Source organism: Musca vetustissima, unplaced genomic scaffold (assembly GCF_032173495.1).
Source record: "Musca vetustissima isolate MV318-11 ecotype Yass unplaced genomic scaffold, APGP_CSIRO_Mvet_v1 utg17656, whole genome shotgun sequence".
NCBI classification, from domain to species: domain Eukaryota; kingdom Metazoa; phylum Arthropoda; class Insecta; order Diptera; family Muscidae; genus Musca; species Musca vetustissima.
In genome coordinates this window covers 14227-29858 of record NW_026880654.1, presented here as the reverse complement: position 1 = coordinate 29858, position 15632 = coordinate 14227, and the positions used below count along the sequence as shown (strand labels likewise).

Here is a 15632-nt window from a genome sequence, read left to right as displayed (position 1 = left end):
CCATCAGCCCACCTCTTTTGGTACCTCCCTATCATTAATAATATAAATAGATGTCTAATTTAATTGGTTATTAATGTCAAAAAATCCACCTTCCCTATCATTTTTTTCTTTGAGTGTATCTTGTAAACAAACTTTTCGGTTATATATGCCGACAGTGTCCCCTCCTCATACAAACTGGTTAACGTTCATAAATTTGTATATCAACCCTATTTTCACAGTGTGTGCGTTCGTTCCTCCACATCACTATGAGCGTGTGTGTATTTGTGTGTTATTTTTTTCAACAAAAATCATGCGTTTTTTAAACGCAAAATATTCTCCTTTTTTCTGCTTTTCGGTGCAACAAAAAATATACAAGTGTGTGTGTGTGTTCGCTCAGAAATCAACAAAGTTTGAGTTTTTAAGTCTCTTGAGGACATTAACCTTTATGTGGTGCATAGCCAGCCAGGCAGACCCAAAGCCAGAAAAGCCCAAGTCACGGCGTAGCATAACACATAAACTGCATAGGCTAGCTAGCTGGCTGGCTGGTTGATTCGTTGGTTCGCTGCCTGGGTGCATGAAGTAGTAGTTTATGTCTCACGCACAAGCACTCAGACTCATACACGCACCAAAAACTCACACACACACACATACGAACACGCTGGCTGGGCACACAATCATGGCCACATATGATGAGAGATATGCATTTAAAGTCATAAGTATTTGTAGACTGCTGCAGTTTGTGTTAATGAGAAAGAGAGAAGCAAAAAAAAAACTGGGGGCACTATACAAAAATACAACAACACCGACAAAACAAACAAAAAACACAAATTTTGAACTAAACTTTAATGCTCAATTTCCATTTCCATTTTGTTTTCGATGCTGTTTGATAAACTCGGTTTCCATTCTATTTTTGGTTTTAGCTTTAGCTCTGGCTCCCTCTTTTTCCGTTTAGCAGTTTTTCTTGATGTTTTATATTTTGAACTTTTGTTTAAAATTTTAGAATTTGTTGTTGTTGCTATTTGCATTTCTTCAACTTTTTATTGAATGCTTGTCTCGCACACATACACATACAAGCATACACGCACTCCTCATAAAAAGGTACACCATGAAAAATAGAAACTTATATGTGCGTTTTTTCATTTGCCTCATTTTCACTCTATTCCAAAGTCCGCGCAATAATAAGTACTTGAAGATGCGTGAAAAGGAAATTTATTAAGAACAAAGTCTGCTAACAAATACCCTATGTGTAGCAAATAAGTAAACTAATCGTTATGTTCGGTCCAACTTTTTATACCTGCTAGTATGTTGCTAATGCTCTGAGGAGGTTAAATTTCAGAGACTTAGATTTCGGAACTGGGCTAGAAAATTCAACTTTAAAGTGCGGCCCTATATGAATTCCATGTTTGCTGAAATTTTGCAAAAATTCTGCCTATACCTATGGATTTAGTGGACCGAATATCCAACAGATCGGATCATGGTTTGCTAATGCTCCCATATAATAGTATACCCGATGTTCGGTATTTTGATACTCACAGGCTCTCAAATTTTCCTGCCAAAAATTACTAATATTCGTGAAGTTTTTAGGATAGCCGCAATCGACGTAATGAAAAAAATTCAGAATTTTATACTTTGATTTTTTAAATTTCGCGCCGATAAATCAATGATAAAGATACCAATGTATGAAAGAGGTGTTAATGACTTATAAATTTACATCGGTTGGAAAATTAGAGACCCGCATTTCGGGTTGCCTACAGGTTGGACTTCCTCACTTGACCTTCCTTATTAGCTGCTTGGAGGTTGGATCACTTGCTTCCATTGTTGGCTTATTTGATATACGTGATATACGTCTATATCCTTAACCCAAAGACATCCTTCATTCAACCTCTATGTTAAAAAAAATTTAGGGAACATTGACCAATGGGGCCATGATTCAAATTTCTAATAACCAACGTCGGCATCAACAAATGTGAATAGTGCAAAAATAGGAATGAAAGGAGATAGCGCCGCGCAGAGGAATATGGCAACACTAAAATAAGCAAGGACCCCAATTACTGCACAAAATTCAACTAGATGTTAGTTTCTAGGCAACTATAGATGGCAGACCCATCTCCTATGACAGGCTAGAGCAAACAAATCCCAAAATAACGATGCGTCCTCATATTCGATGTTTTGATGGTTTTAGCCCTATTTTCGAATCGAGTAGCCTGTAATTGTCTTTTGGGGGTTTTTTGGAGAGTAAAAAAACATTTTTGCTAAAAAAAAAATCCATGTTTTATCAAAGTACATTTTTGAAGTTATATATTGTATTTTGGGTTATCAGAGAGAGACCTTAAAAACTGCTCACAGAAAATTCTCTATATATGTTCCCAACACCTATTAAATAAGTTGAAATGGCTAAGATTTTACATTCAGTGTAAAAAATATTTTTGTTAAAAATATTACAATGTGTGTACATGTTTTAACCTAGGTCCTATATAAAGATTCAGAGATATTTTGATAGTTCTAGGCGTATTATCCATCGAAGTGGCTTAGATTTCACATTCCGGGTTCTTGATGGGTAATATCAAATGACAAACATGATCAGTATTAGACCGTATTCCTAAATATATTTTTCCTATTTTTGTGCGAATAGTCGGACGGGGCCGACCATTTGATACCCTTGCGGCATCTTTTCCGAATAATGATTTTCCAAAGTTAAAAATTACCCCATTAGATTTAAATGTGGTTATTTTGGTTCATTTGACCCGCTAAATATTCAGCTTTCATTACTATGACAGCCATTCCAATTGGTTGGTCATTATACATTTTCATACGATAAATTTTCGCCCTGTAGTGTGGTAATGGTAATACTAAGTAATATCAGAATACTTAGACCCCTGTACAGTTTAATTATAACTCTCGCATCAGTAGACTTATATCAATAAAATGGGTATCAATTGAAAGGTCGACCACTCCTCTTAAATATATTATCAACTTCTCCTTCATTCGTCTATGTTCTTCAGGAGTACATAGTTATGCCTAGAATACAAATGTTGTTATTTTTCACACAAAAGTCTGGATCCATTTGACCCGCTAAATATTGAACGAACTTCATTAGAACAGTCATGCCTTTTCTTATTTTTTCTCCGTTTAAAAAAACAGACAATAATTAAGTCCATTTTATCCCCTAAATATTAACCGATCTGTAACAAAAATAAGAGGTTTCTTCTTTGGTTAGAACCTGCCCTACATGTAAAATTTCGGACGATTGTTTCATAACTGTGGCCTGTATTGTGTGTACAAATTGTAATGGGCAGACGGATGGACACATATGTTTAGATCGACTCAGCTAGTCAAGATATAATTGGTATAGGAAAAAGGTGGGTCTAGGACTAATACAAAGATTGGGACAATACAAAGCTATAATATCCTGACAACATTGTTGTGTATGGCATAAAAACCTTCCCACAGAAAATGTTCAATAATGTGGATCGATGGATCCCGTCTTTAGACTAATCTTAGGGGTGGTAAAAATATTACAAGTGCATAATTTGGATACCCTTCGATTCACATTAGCTTTACATATTTGCCAAATGTGGTCCTTTTTCGAAACTGATTTTGCTTTTATACAAATATTATGATATTAAAATTTTAAGAAAATCCGGAAATATTATATATTGGAAATCATATACATTCAAGCATTTTCTGAAGTCTGTATTGAGGTTTGGTCATATGTTACACTGTCCTCTAATTATACCCGCAATAACTAAGATAGAGCTCTGAAATGTTTTGGTATTGGCAAATGGAATATATCGGTCAAGATTTTGCTTTAGCACCCATGTAACGATACTCACAAATATTAGGCATTTTGGAGAGTATGGTCACGTTTTTCGAAGGAATTGCATGGAAACACTTTCTGAGTCGATTTATGCATGTCCGTCCTTCCGTCTGTCCATGTTAAATTTCAAACTATGTACACGTAGCACTTATCATCCGAATGAGATCTAGTTTGGTGCAGCTCATTTATTTGGTCCAAGGCCGAATTGAGAAAAATCGGTTCAGATTTAGATATAGCTCCATTATATATATTTTCGTCCGATTTAAGGTAAATGGTGCACCAAAGTCCCTAAATATCTTTCGATTTGCACGAAATTTGACATAGGGTACTGAATTAAATCCAGAATGGCGTGTTTCAAGTTTCGAGAAAATTAATTGGGACAACATGATGTGATGTTATGTCTGCTCTATATACAGGATATTGTATGTAGGAGCATCTCTGTTTGCATCCCAAGCGGTGAAAGGTATATTTGATTTTATCAAAGTGTTGACCATTTTGTTGTGGATCGGTGGATCCCATCATTAGGAATATTCTGTAAAACTTTTACGAGTGCAACATTTGGATACATTTCGATTTATAATTTTTATATATTTTCCAAATATGGATTTATAATTTTTATATATTTTCCAAATATGGACCCTTTTTGGACCTGATTTAGTTATTTTGTAAACATATTATGATATAAGTTTACAATGTACTATAAGGAGTGGGCCGATTTGATTGAGTCGAATAGTCAATCCTTTAACAGGGAAAGTGGACCAGTCACAAAAAATATGGATAGGACGTAGTAAATAAAATATATAATCCACCAAGAATACTATTAGTCGCCTATCCGAAAGTTGGAAATCTCTCTACGGCCTTCCACAGATTTTAGTTCTCCTCATAGGAAGCACTTCTTTGTCTATTCGGTGAATATGTTCAGATGGTATTTTTTGAAGCCTATATTGAGTTTAGATTGGTGGAGACCACATGACCTATATTGAGGTTAGGTTATATGATACATTTTCCGCTAATCTTAATTCCATGTTATTCTCTTTGTCTTAAAATTTAAATTTGTTCCGGCTGGCGTTTCAGAAATTCGGCAGATTCCGTAAGTGTATTCATTTGGATTTTGGAATCTATTTAATTTTTTATTTTAATAATCAATTCCGAATAGCCTCCAATATATGAAATTTCCAAAATTATTTAATTCCACAAATATTCTCCAAATATTTTCCAAAACATTTACACCTCCTCATATGGATTACTGTAGGGTATGGTTTAGAAAAATGGCGCCATATTTTCTTAACCCCTAACGCACACATTCTCTCATTCAATGTACAGCTGTTATGCAAAGTTTTTTTTTTACAAAAAAAGTTTGTTGTTGTTACTAACGTTTTTTGTGCAGTTGTATTCACCACTTGCTTTTGTTTAGAGTTTTGTTTTTCCTCAAACTAGTTGGCCAAATCTACACGCACTCACATACGCATGCCATACAGTTGCGGGGACGTGAAGGGGGAGATGAACTAATAGCAATAGAAAACAAAATTGAGCCATTCTAAACAGCAACAACAACACAAAAAAAACCAAGTCACGTTGTGTCACACTGTTATGTGTGGCCCGCCGTCTTATCGACAGCTAACGAACGACCTAAAATACATTTGCAAAGACACACATGTACAAACAGACACACGCACAAACAAACACACACATGTGCGGAGAAATAAAACAAACGTTCGTATTCAAATGCAATTGCATTTTTTAGAGAACACAAAAAGGAAATATGGGTGGGTTCGTCCGCATACCTTGAATACAAATATACTGCGTGTGCATGTATGTATGTAGGCATACATCCATACACACAAGCATGTGTTTATCTTAAAATGTTTGTTTTATTTCGAGTTTCAGTTGAACAAAAAAAAAACAGATTTTGGAGATGGGGGAAGAAAAAATAGAAAGAAAAAAATTGAAGAACGCACTAACCATTCAGCCAACTGCTCAATTAAGGCGAAAAAGGAGTCACAATTTGTTGTTGTTGTTGCTACTGCTGCTTGGCTTTTAATTCAAAGTCTGGGTGTTCTCTCAGTGGCCATCATCAAGTTGCATTGCATTTCATTGCATGGTTTTTTGTGTGCGTTTCAAACACGTTTTTTGTTGTTGCTGCTGCTGTTTGCAGCAACTCCTATGCATGTCCCTTGCACTGTAACTAGTTTTCCTGCAGTTTGTTTTGTTGTTGTTGTTACTATTTTTTCTAGTTGGCAGTTTCGGCTTCCGGTCGTCTACTTTTCTTCTTCCTTTTTTCCTCTATTACTGTATCGTGTTGTTTTTGTGCATATTGTTTATTTAGTAAAATAGAATTTGAAATTTTTTAAAATTTTAGTACAATACATGTGTGCGTGTGTGTATATATTAGAGTGCTGACAAATTGATATGCAATTATCATGGTGTGGTATAATCAATATTTATTGATGTAAAGAAAATATTGCACATACGCATCAATAACTTATTTATACAGGTCTGGTTGACAAATTAAAAAAATCATCCAAAATATCCCAATTATTAAATTTTGTATCAGTTGCAATTAAAATATATTAAATTATTATGAAAAATATATAAAATCTTTGTTAAGTTCGGCTGGTACATTCAAAATACATAAAATCGACGGGTGCTATTCCATGGTAAATTTTTGCCGGCAGAAATTGAAATATCTACTACAGACTAAAATGTTGGAAAATTGCACTTTGAACATACCAAAATCCTCAAAACAATTAGGGCCACCGTTATATGGGGTCTATATCAAAACGAGGACAGTTGGTTATAACTTTTGGTAGGAAGATTTGACACCCAATGAAATACAATTGGAAATACCAAATATACCCAAAATACCAAATATAGCTACCCCGAACTTCAGTCAAAATTGATAATTTATTGGATTAGGATTTTCCACCCAAAAAGAATTCCCAAAATACCGAAATTTGAAAGATACCATTTTATGGGGACTTTTCTAAATTGTCATCATTAATAATGATTGGTACAAACATTTGCTATCCAAAAAGAACCCATATTGTTAAATTACAGACTATTCGATTCAAAAATGTGCTCAAAATTCCTAAAATACCGAATATTGATTCCCAAAATACCGAATATCGCTTTACTTTACTTTGCATTAAAAATTCCATAAATCGGCTCGTATTTTGTCATAGTAAATAATTAAGCGGGACTATAAGGAAATTTTGTGGAAAGTTTCTATTTATTTTCCAGGAATCCAGAATACTAAACTATTGCATGTCATGGGCGCGTTGTGATGTTTATAACCCTCCGAGAACCAAAATAACAAATTACAATCCCTTCAGGCGGATAATAAATTTAAAATACCGAAAATGAAGGATGAGGGTTGGCTTTAATTTGGAAGCTAAAATTTGATAATTTTCAGTTCATATTTATCTCACCCTCCACAAATCGGAAATGGAAATTTCAAGCTTCATTTGTTAGATGTTAAATGTGGCTAAAACCATCCAAATATGGAAAAAGGGCAGGACCATGTATTGGGGGATTTGTGTCAAAATATCAACCTAATTTTATGATTTTATGCATAGATATATGTTAGCATCCACAAATTCGGAATGTCAAATTACATATGAGCATATGAGGCTAAAATCTTCAAAGTACTGAAAATGGAGGAGCATTTTTTATGATGGCGATGTTAAAATAAGATCCTATATTGGACCTGCCTTGCTGAACTATTTATACCTACACCACGAGATCGTGACATTTCTATGATGCGATGTTATGGTAAATTATAGAGAGATAACGAAATACCAAACTGCTGATACTCAGGTTGCAAAACTGGGCTAGGACCTTGAAAATGACGTTTGACATGGTATAGGTACGTTTTAGAAACATAGTCTGTGAAGAATTTTTTTTAACACCAAAGTCCAGGACTTCCAAATTACAGTTACTTAATACTTAATGCAAAATATACACATGTCGGTCAACAACAATTCGGAATACAACGTTACGAACACTTAAGTGAGCAAATGAGGCTAAAACTTTCAAAATGCGAAAATTGGGGGAGGGACCTTTATAGGGTTATTGTGAGGGTTATGTCAAAATATTTACCCACTAGGAAAATCTTGGGTTCTCTCGCTCTTGTCGCTTGAAGCTGGTTTATTTCAATTACCTCAGCTATGAGACATACAATAAAATGAAACCTTGACTACTTTTTTTAAATTATCGATTCCTGCGTTTATGTTTAATTGTAGGGTGGGTCGCATAACAGATGTTGCTTCGTCATATCACCAGTTTTTCGTTTGGATCTCCTTTCTTTTTTATAGCATTCAGGGTATTCTGTCTATGTTCATATGTTTGTACTGATATACCCATGGTTCCTTTTGAGCATGTCCGTCCGTCTGTCCTTCGCCAAATTGTAAACAAAGTACAGGTCGCAAATTATGATCCCAATTGCATGAAATTTGGAATTGGTCACTTATTAGGGCCAAGTTTGTACTCTATTTATATTGAGAAAAATCGGTTCAGATTTAGATATATATATTTTCGTCCGATTTTATCTAAATGGGAGACCTAACTGTCCATGTGTGTCCGATTGAGGCTAAATTTTCCATAGCGTATGAATTGGGCCTAGAATGTTGTGTGTTATATTTTGTTGAAATCGGTTCAGATTTAATTATATCTTCCATATATATTTTCGTCAGATTTGATGTAAATGGTGTACCAAATAACCTATGTTTGTTCGATTTACACGAAATTTGGCAAATGATATTGAATTGAGTTTACAGTGATGGGTAAGATTTAGATATAACTCACTTTTAAATTTTCGTCCCAGTTTATGTGTATAGTGCACCGAAGAGTATACGTTTGGAATTTAAAGGAAAGGAGTGTAGTCTAAAATGTTTTGTGTTAAGGTTTCTTGAAATCGGTTCAGATTTAAATGTAGCTCCCATATATATATTCGTCCGATTTAAGTAAATGGTGCACCATTAAACCCGTTCGATTTTTTTAGCATGTTTAATTGAGTGTAGAATGACGTGTTTTAAGTTTTGTTAAATTCAGTTCAAATTTCGATATAGCTCCCATATATATTTTCACCCGATTTTATGCAAATGGTGCACCAGAAAGCCTATGTGTGTTTACATAACATGAAATATTACATAGCGTAATGGATTGAAATTGGTTTAGGTTTATATATAGCTTTCATATATATTGTCACCATTTCATCTATATGATGTACCAGATATTCATATAACTTCCAAAGAACACAAGTCTGCCAATTCCATTTCAATGGTCCTCCAAAGATGCTATGTCTGTTCTATCTACAAGATATCGTACATATGAGCATATTTTGTATGTACCCAAAATGGTGAAGGGTTTCATATAGCCGACCTCCTCACACTTTTTTCCGTACTGGTTTTCATTAGGGATAGGCCTCCTAACTTTACCGCTAGTTATATTTTTTACTTCCAATTCTCATAGGAGATGAAATGCTGAGAGTTTGCCAGACTGGTCATAATATAGTGTGTAAATATTGGCTTGCAGTTAGCAGTTGATGTATTTTTCCGATCTTTGTAGAACTCCTCCATCGAGTGAAAATTACACACTTATCCAGTAAATGTAGTCAATATTTGAGGGAATTCCGACACTTCCAAGAAACTTCCCATTTTTTTAAGACTTACCCTAATAAGCACACAAAAAAAACATGCAAACTTTCTGTAATACAAAAATAACTTCTACTATTGCAAATAACATACATACAACATTCACGTGCTTTCATCCGTCCACACTTATGACTAACAACAACAACAGAAGTTTGCAATCAAACCCCATACATACCTCATATGTATGTTTGTAAAGGCGTTTTTAGAAAACATAGCAGCGATATGCGTGCGATAGTCGATCCGAAATTAACCAAAATATTCATAACCTGAAAAATAGCTGATTTTTTTATAGAAATGTGTACAAGTTTGAAATTAAAATTAAGTTATTATTCATTCATGTTAATAATTCTATATAATTTTTGAGATTCCAAGGAATTATTTTTATTCCTTTTATATCCTTCGCTATAAGGTGTCACTTCGTTTGCCACATGTCGAAATGTTCACCGGAGATCTCATAAAGAATTCGACAGGGCCTAAAATATCTGCCAAATTTCATTATTTTGGAGATTTGGCCTACCAAAATAGCTGTAATTTTATATTTGGGATTCTCATTGAATATAAAATCTCCCTATCACAAATATATATATTGGCCTGGATATCCTTCATTGTTCTGTAATTTGGAGATTTGGGTACTTTTTTCCATCGAATTGGCTCTAGTTTGATATTTTGGATTCTCATTGGGTGGTCTACCGTTTACAATATGGGATATATCGATCCCTCTATGGTGTGGCACCCTATTTCGGTACCCCGAATATTCGTTAACTTTGGGGAGTTGGGCTCATTTTTCATCCGAAAAAGCTATAGTTCGATACTTTGGGTACCCATAGGTCCACCCTTCAGGCTAGTCCTCAAATCGGCACTTTAGTTTATGGTCCATGATTTGGTAATCCCATTACCCCAATTTTAGGTATTTTACCGAATATTCCGATCTGAGCGACTTTAGTTTGATATTTCGATTTTTCATGGCAAAAATGTAATTAGGAATTTCGGCCCGACTTAAGGATTTCTACAGCATTTTATGTAATTTCAAATTCAAGGTTCATGGAGAAAAGAAATCGTCTTAGCTTCATTTTTTTTATATGACACAGCCTCATATAAAGATCTCGCCCAGTTTCACTGTATCCTAGCCGAAATTTCCAACCTGAAATCTATAATTTGAATATAATAAACTGAATAAATACTACATTCTTGATACATAAATACTCATATTATTCAATTGTTGTTTTTTTTTAATATTTTCAGGCTTAGAACGGGTCGCTGAGGAGTTAATGGGGCGCAGGAAATGGAAGCAATATCAAGATACATTAATGCGAACCCACTTAAATTCCGACCAATTTGTCGCAACAATCGAAGACAACAATATCGAACTGAAGAAAGAGCTGGATAAGCTTGAGGAGGATATAGAGACACTTGATATTCACAAAACATCCACAGTAAAAAATAATAATAACAACAATAACAACAACAATTCTAACCTCGAAGATAACCACCGCAAAGAAATCAATCAACAACAACCACAACAACAGCAACCACAGATTAATAAACATCACACTAGCATTAAACAGGAAGAAAAGGATAATACTGATATAAAATTAGAATCACAAGGAAATAATTTAGATACAGCAGGTAAAACTTAAAAAAAAAATATACTAAAATTATTAAATTAAAATTATCATAAAAATATTTAATTAATATTAAATATTATTGTTCGTAAAAATATAAAAAATAATAGTTTATTATTTTTAAAATTATTGTTATATTTATTTTGTGTGTATTTTTTATTCTTTATTTTCTAATTTAGCATCACAAACCCAAGGTGTAGAGATTTCTAAAACTTCATCACATAACAATAACAACAACAACAACATCACAAATCCAAAACCAACAAATACAGAAAGTGCTGAAACATCACCATCATCACCGCCACCACCAGAACCCATCGATTGGAAACCGAATGATAAGTGTTATTTCTGTATTAACGGCAAATTACTCACACTGAACTCCAAAGGTGAACTAGTGGCCGAATCTGGCCCAACTGGGTCCGAAACGGACCACATAAAGAGAGTAAGTTTTTGACAAACATTTTAAAAATGTAAAAAAATATATATTTATATTTTTCTATGTTTTCCCCTTCTTGTTCTTATCTTTTCAGCTTGATTGTGACAGCGATTCGAATGAGTCTTCTAAATTGTCCACAGTCAATACGAACGGTAACGCAGCATTAATGACTGGCGCAAATTCTTTGACCGGTAGTAATCGCCTGACCCTTAGCAAATTACTAACACAAAAAATGACATCAATGGATTCGGTGGCAGCCCAGTTTGCAGCCATTCAAAATATGTTACCAAGTAAGTAGAAAAATAATAAATTTGTAGATAAATTAAAAAATGCAATAGGTTCAAATCCCAGCGGAGGAGAAGAATTATTTCAAATTGTTTCTTGAATATTTGCAAAACAGAGGCTTTCTTCCACCTTCTGGTGAAATGTATTCACAAGCTTCTGACATTCTTAAAGCCAACCTCGGCATCATCAACAACAACACATTAGTATAATATATAAAATATGAATGTCAAGAGATAGCGCCACAAAGAGGAAAATACTAACACTACGTGAGCAAGGACCCCAACCACTGCAAATAAAGGAGGTGTTGTTTCTAGGCAACGATAGATGGCATCCCCATCACCTAGGAAAGACTACAGATGACCAATTATCATCAACTAATATCGAAAATTATTTACAAACCGAATTTAAATAACAGTGGAAAATTCGGATAAAACATTCATAATAGCAGGAGGATATGTCAACGCAGGAACCTATTTCAAATATTCGTTGCGAAAATTCTGCTAAACCTAACAAAATCTGAAAAACGAAAAATGGCGTTTTATCCTCCAATATCATCGATCTTGGATAATACCTTCATTTTCAGTATATATGTATACCATTCTTCTAGAACACTTAATTCCAAATTATAGCCAATATAGTTGAATATCGTGCCTGCAAATCGGGATAATTGGAGATCGTGAGAATTATATGAGGTGGTTTGCACAAAAAAAATAATAATTTTTGATAGAAAGATTTGGCACAAAGAGAACCCAAAATATAATAAATACTGCAAATTCGTCTGAAAAACGAATAGTGTAGAGGACCATGGGAGTTACCCCGAAAGTTGCGCCAATATTTATAGTAATGAGAATCCAAAATACCAAAATTAGGTTAAATTCGGTTTAAAAACGAAGACAGACTATAAAATTAAAACCAATTTGTTTAAAACCCGTGCCCAAAATTCGAATATTGGGGCGTAATAAATATTCCTAATTTTTGATAGGGAGATTTGTTACCTAATGAAAACCTTATATACAAAATTAGAATCGATTCGGCTAAGAAACGTGACCAAAATCGCCATAGCGCCGACATTTTGAAGGTATCATTCTACAGGAGCTGCTCCGAGCTTTAGATCATGTTTCAAAACTATATCCTACACAACTATGTTGTATGGGATTTGTAGCTTTGTGTGACCCCAAACGTTCGTAATGCCGTGAAATATTGGTAGTAGACCGATCGTCATATTTTGGTAATAATCGTTTAATATGTAGAGGATTAAATGGACCAAAAACTTTATTTTTGTTTGTTTTTCGTCGCTTTAGAGGCCACAATGATGACCAGAAAATCAAACGGAGGATGGCGTCTAAACAAGGAATAAGCATGATCATGTAGAATCGGGTCAAATGGACCCAGACTTTCGTGTGAAAAATTACAAAATTTGTATTCTATGGCATATACATTTACTCATGAAGGATTTAGACTCGATCATTGATGGCATATCCGAAGGAGGGCTGTTTGATAATATTCTGTAATATTCGGAAAATATGCCACGATAAAAAAAGAGGAGCTGATGACCTGTAAGAGGGTGCAAATATTTAGAAATAATAACAAGGTCGGAATATAGATCCACAGAAAGCTAGAATTCCGTGGTAGTTGTGTATGGTATCATATAATCGACTCCGTACAACTATATTGCTCCGCTCTCTGGTTTTTGGTACGGATTTTTTCTGAGTATAAATATATATGCATTTATATTTATAATCATTTTATTCTCATTATAAATATATATGCTTTATGAGGTCTCCGAATATTTCGAGATATTTGTTGGAGAGTAAACATATATATTCGTCACGACCATTGCTCAGAAGAGAAGAATATACATATGTCTGTCGAACAGTCAAGATTTTTTACAACGAAGCCTAACGAATATACAATGTAGATGTTCGATCTCCCTTCGATCTAGATCCCTTGGTTTTACTGTTGAGGATCCAACTCAGATGAACTTAAACACCTCCAGAGTAGTTTCCCCAAATATGAGCAAAACATGAGCTATCTGATACAGACAATAGACATCGTCGCTAGATTTGTGTCCCCAATGGACATCTTTGTGTCCCCAATGGACCTCTTCCGTAGCTTTACATTTATACATCATCTACTATATGTTATATCGAAAATTCACCTCGTTTGCTAAATTATTGGCCATTATGTGGGGGAGGTACCAGAATGAGTACAATGATATTCCTCATCTTCGAACTTGAACTAAGTTTGGAAGAAGTATTACAATGTGCAATGTTTGAACTAAATTCGTTACCCCCTTCTGGAGTTAACGTGCGCACCAGCCGGCCAGTCAGGCGGACAGACATATGTAAATCAACTCCAAATTGTCCGAAACGAATTTGGCCCAAAGAAACATTGGATCTATTTCGATACATTTTTTGCCTTAGCAAAGTGAATACACCTCATTAGCCACTAAGGTTAGGGTATAAAAACAAATAATAATTAGTGAGGAACGTATGTCATTGCTCACCAAGAGGTAAGGCAGGGAAGTCTATAATTTATTTATTTTCATATTTTAAAAAACAATTTTTATAAAAATTGTGATTTTTCTATTTCCTTTCCAGATTTGAATTGGATGAGTCAACAACAACAGCAACAAACATCTCAAACAGATTCGGTTACACCAACTACCTCAGATACATCAGCCGCCGCTATTAGTCCTTCACTAAAGGATTCACCCAGTCCCAGTGATGCCACCGGTGAACAACCTTTAGATTTAAGTTCCAAACCGTCTCCAAATTCATCAATTAGTGGGGATTTGAAGAGCGTTAGGTAAGTCCAAAAATTTAACCACAAATAAAAATCAAAACAAATCGAATTAAATTAAAAAAATTATTGATATAAAGATTTTTGTGATATACATATTCTCTACATAAATGAATCGATAATAAAAAAATATATCTAGAAGGGACATTATGTTTTTCACATAAACACAATTATAGTATGAATGATATTTCTACATAAATCGTAATTCATGGTTTATATTTTTCTATATAGAAACATTCCATCATGAATGACAGACCTTCTATTTAAAAAAATATATATATATCATTGGTGATAATTTTTCTGTTTAAAAATCTTAGTTTCCCTTAATAGAAAACATTACCATGGTATTTTTAATAGAAAGTTCTATTATTTTTGTCATTCTCAGGACATTATAAAAATATTTTCTATATTTTTGTGACACACCATTTCAAATATAAATTTAACCGCTGTGTACACCTTACCCCCCAAAAAAGCTATGCTTTTGATGAAACCAATTTACAAAAGCTGCCAACAATTTGGATACATTATCTTTTTATGTGGAAGTGCAGTGAATCAATTTTCTAGACTAATATCCATTCAAACACACACCTACACACAGATATCGGCCTGTCAAAACTTCCAATGGTTGCATGTATTTCGTTTTTTTGTAATTTGCAATTAATGTGAAATTTCTATGAAATGAAAATCCCCCTATAATCTCCCGAATTCAACATTTTTTCGATGGTGATGATGTCGACCATCCCCCCTGCCCTGCCCCCCTCAAAAGGTGGATAGATGCACTTGACTGCAGCCTCTGCAACGGCAACATAAAATAATCCCCAAAACCCCATAATGTATTTTTTCGGAAACACATACATGCTCACATTTCCGCACATACATATACATATACGTAAAAGACAAAAAGAGAACTTTTAATTGCGCAAATGCAAAAAAACGACAACATAAAAAATGGACAAAAATAAAAATTGGTAAAAAAACAGATACGATGCGATATGCATATATATAATAACAAAATTAATGGTAAGGGAAGAAGCCGAATA

The 15632-nt window shown here is 34.2% G+C and overlaps 1 protein-coding gene across 1 annotated transcript in view; it reads left to right on the top strand.

The window, feature by feature from the left end:
- Positions 1-14607, top strand: part of LOC133326387 (mushroom body large-type Kenyon cell-specific protein 1-like) — a 193946-nt gene extending 179339 nt beyond the window's left edge. The window contains exons 2-5 of the mRNA XM_061535039.1: positions 10690-11073; positions 11249-11511; positions 11600-11818; positions 14420-14607. Coding sequence (XP_061391023.1) covers positions 10690-11073; positions 11249-11511; positions 11600-11803 — 851 coding nt within the window. The 3' untranslated portion in view covers positions 11804-11818; positions 14420-14607. The remainder of the gene's footprint in view (positions 1-10689; positions 11074-11248; positions 11512-11599; positions 11819-14419) is intronic.
- Positions 14608-15632: the final 1025 nt, after the last annotated feature.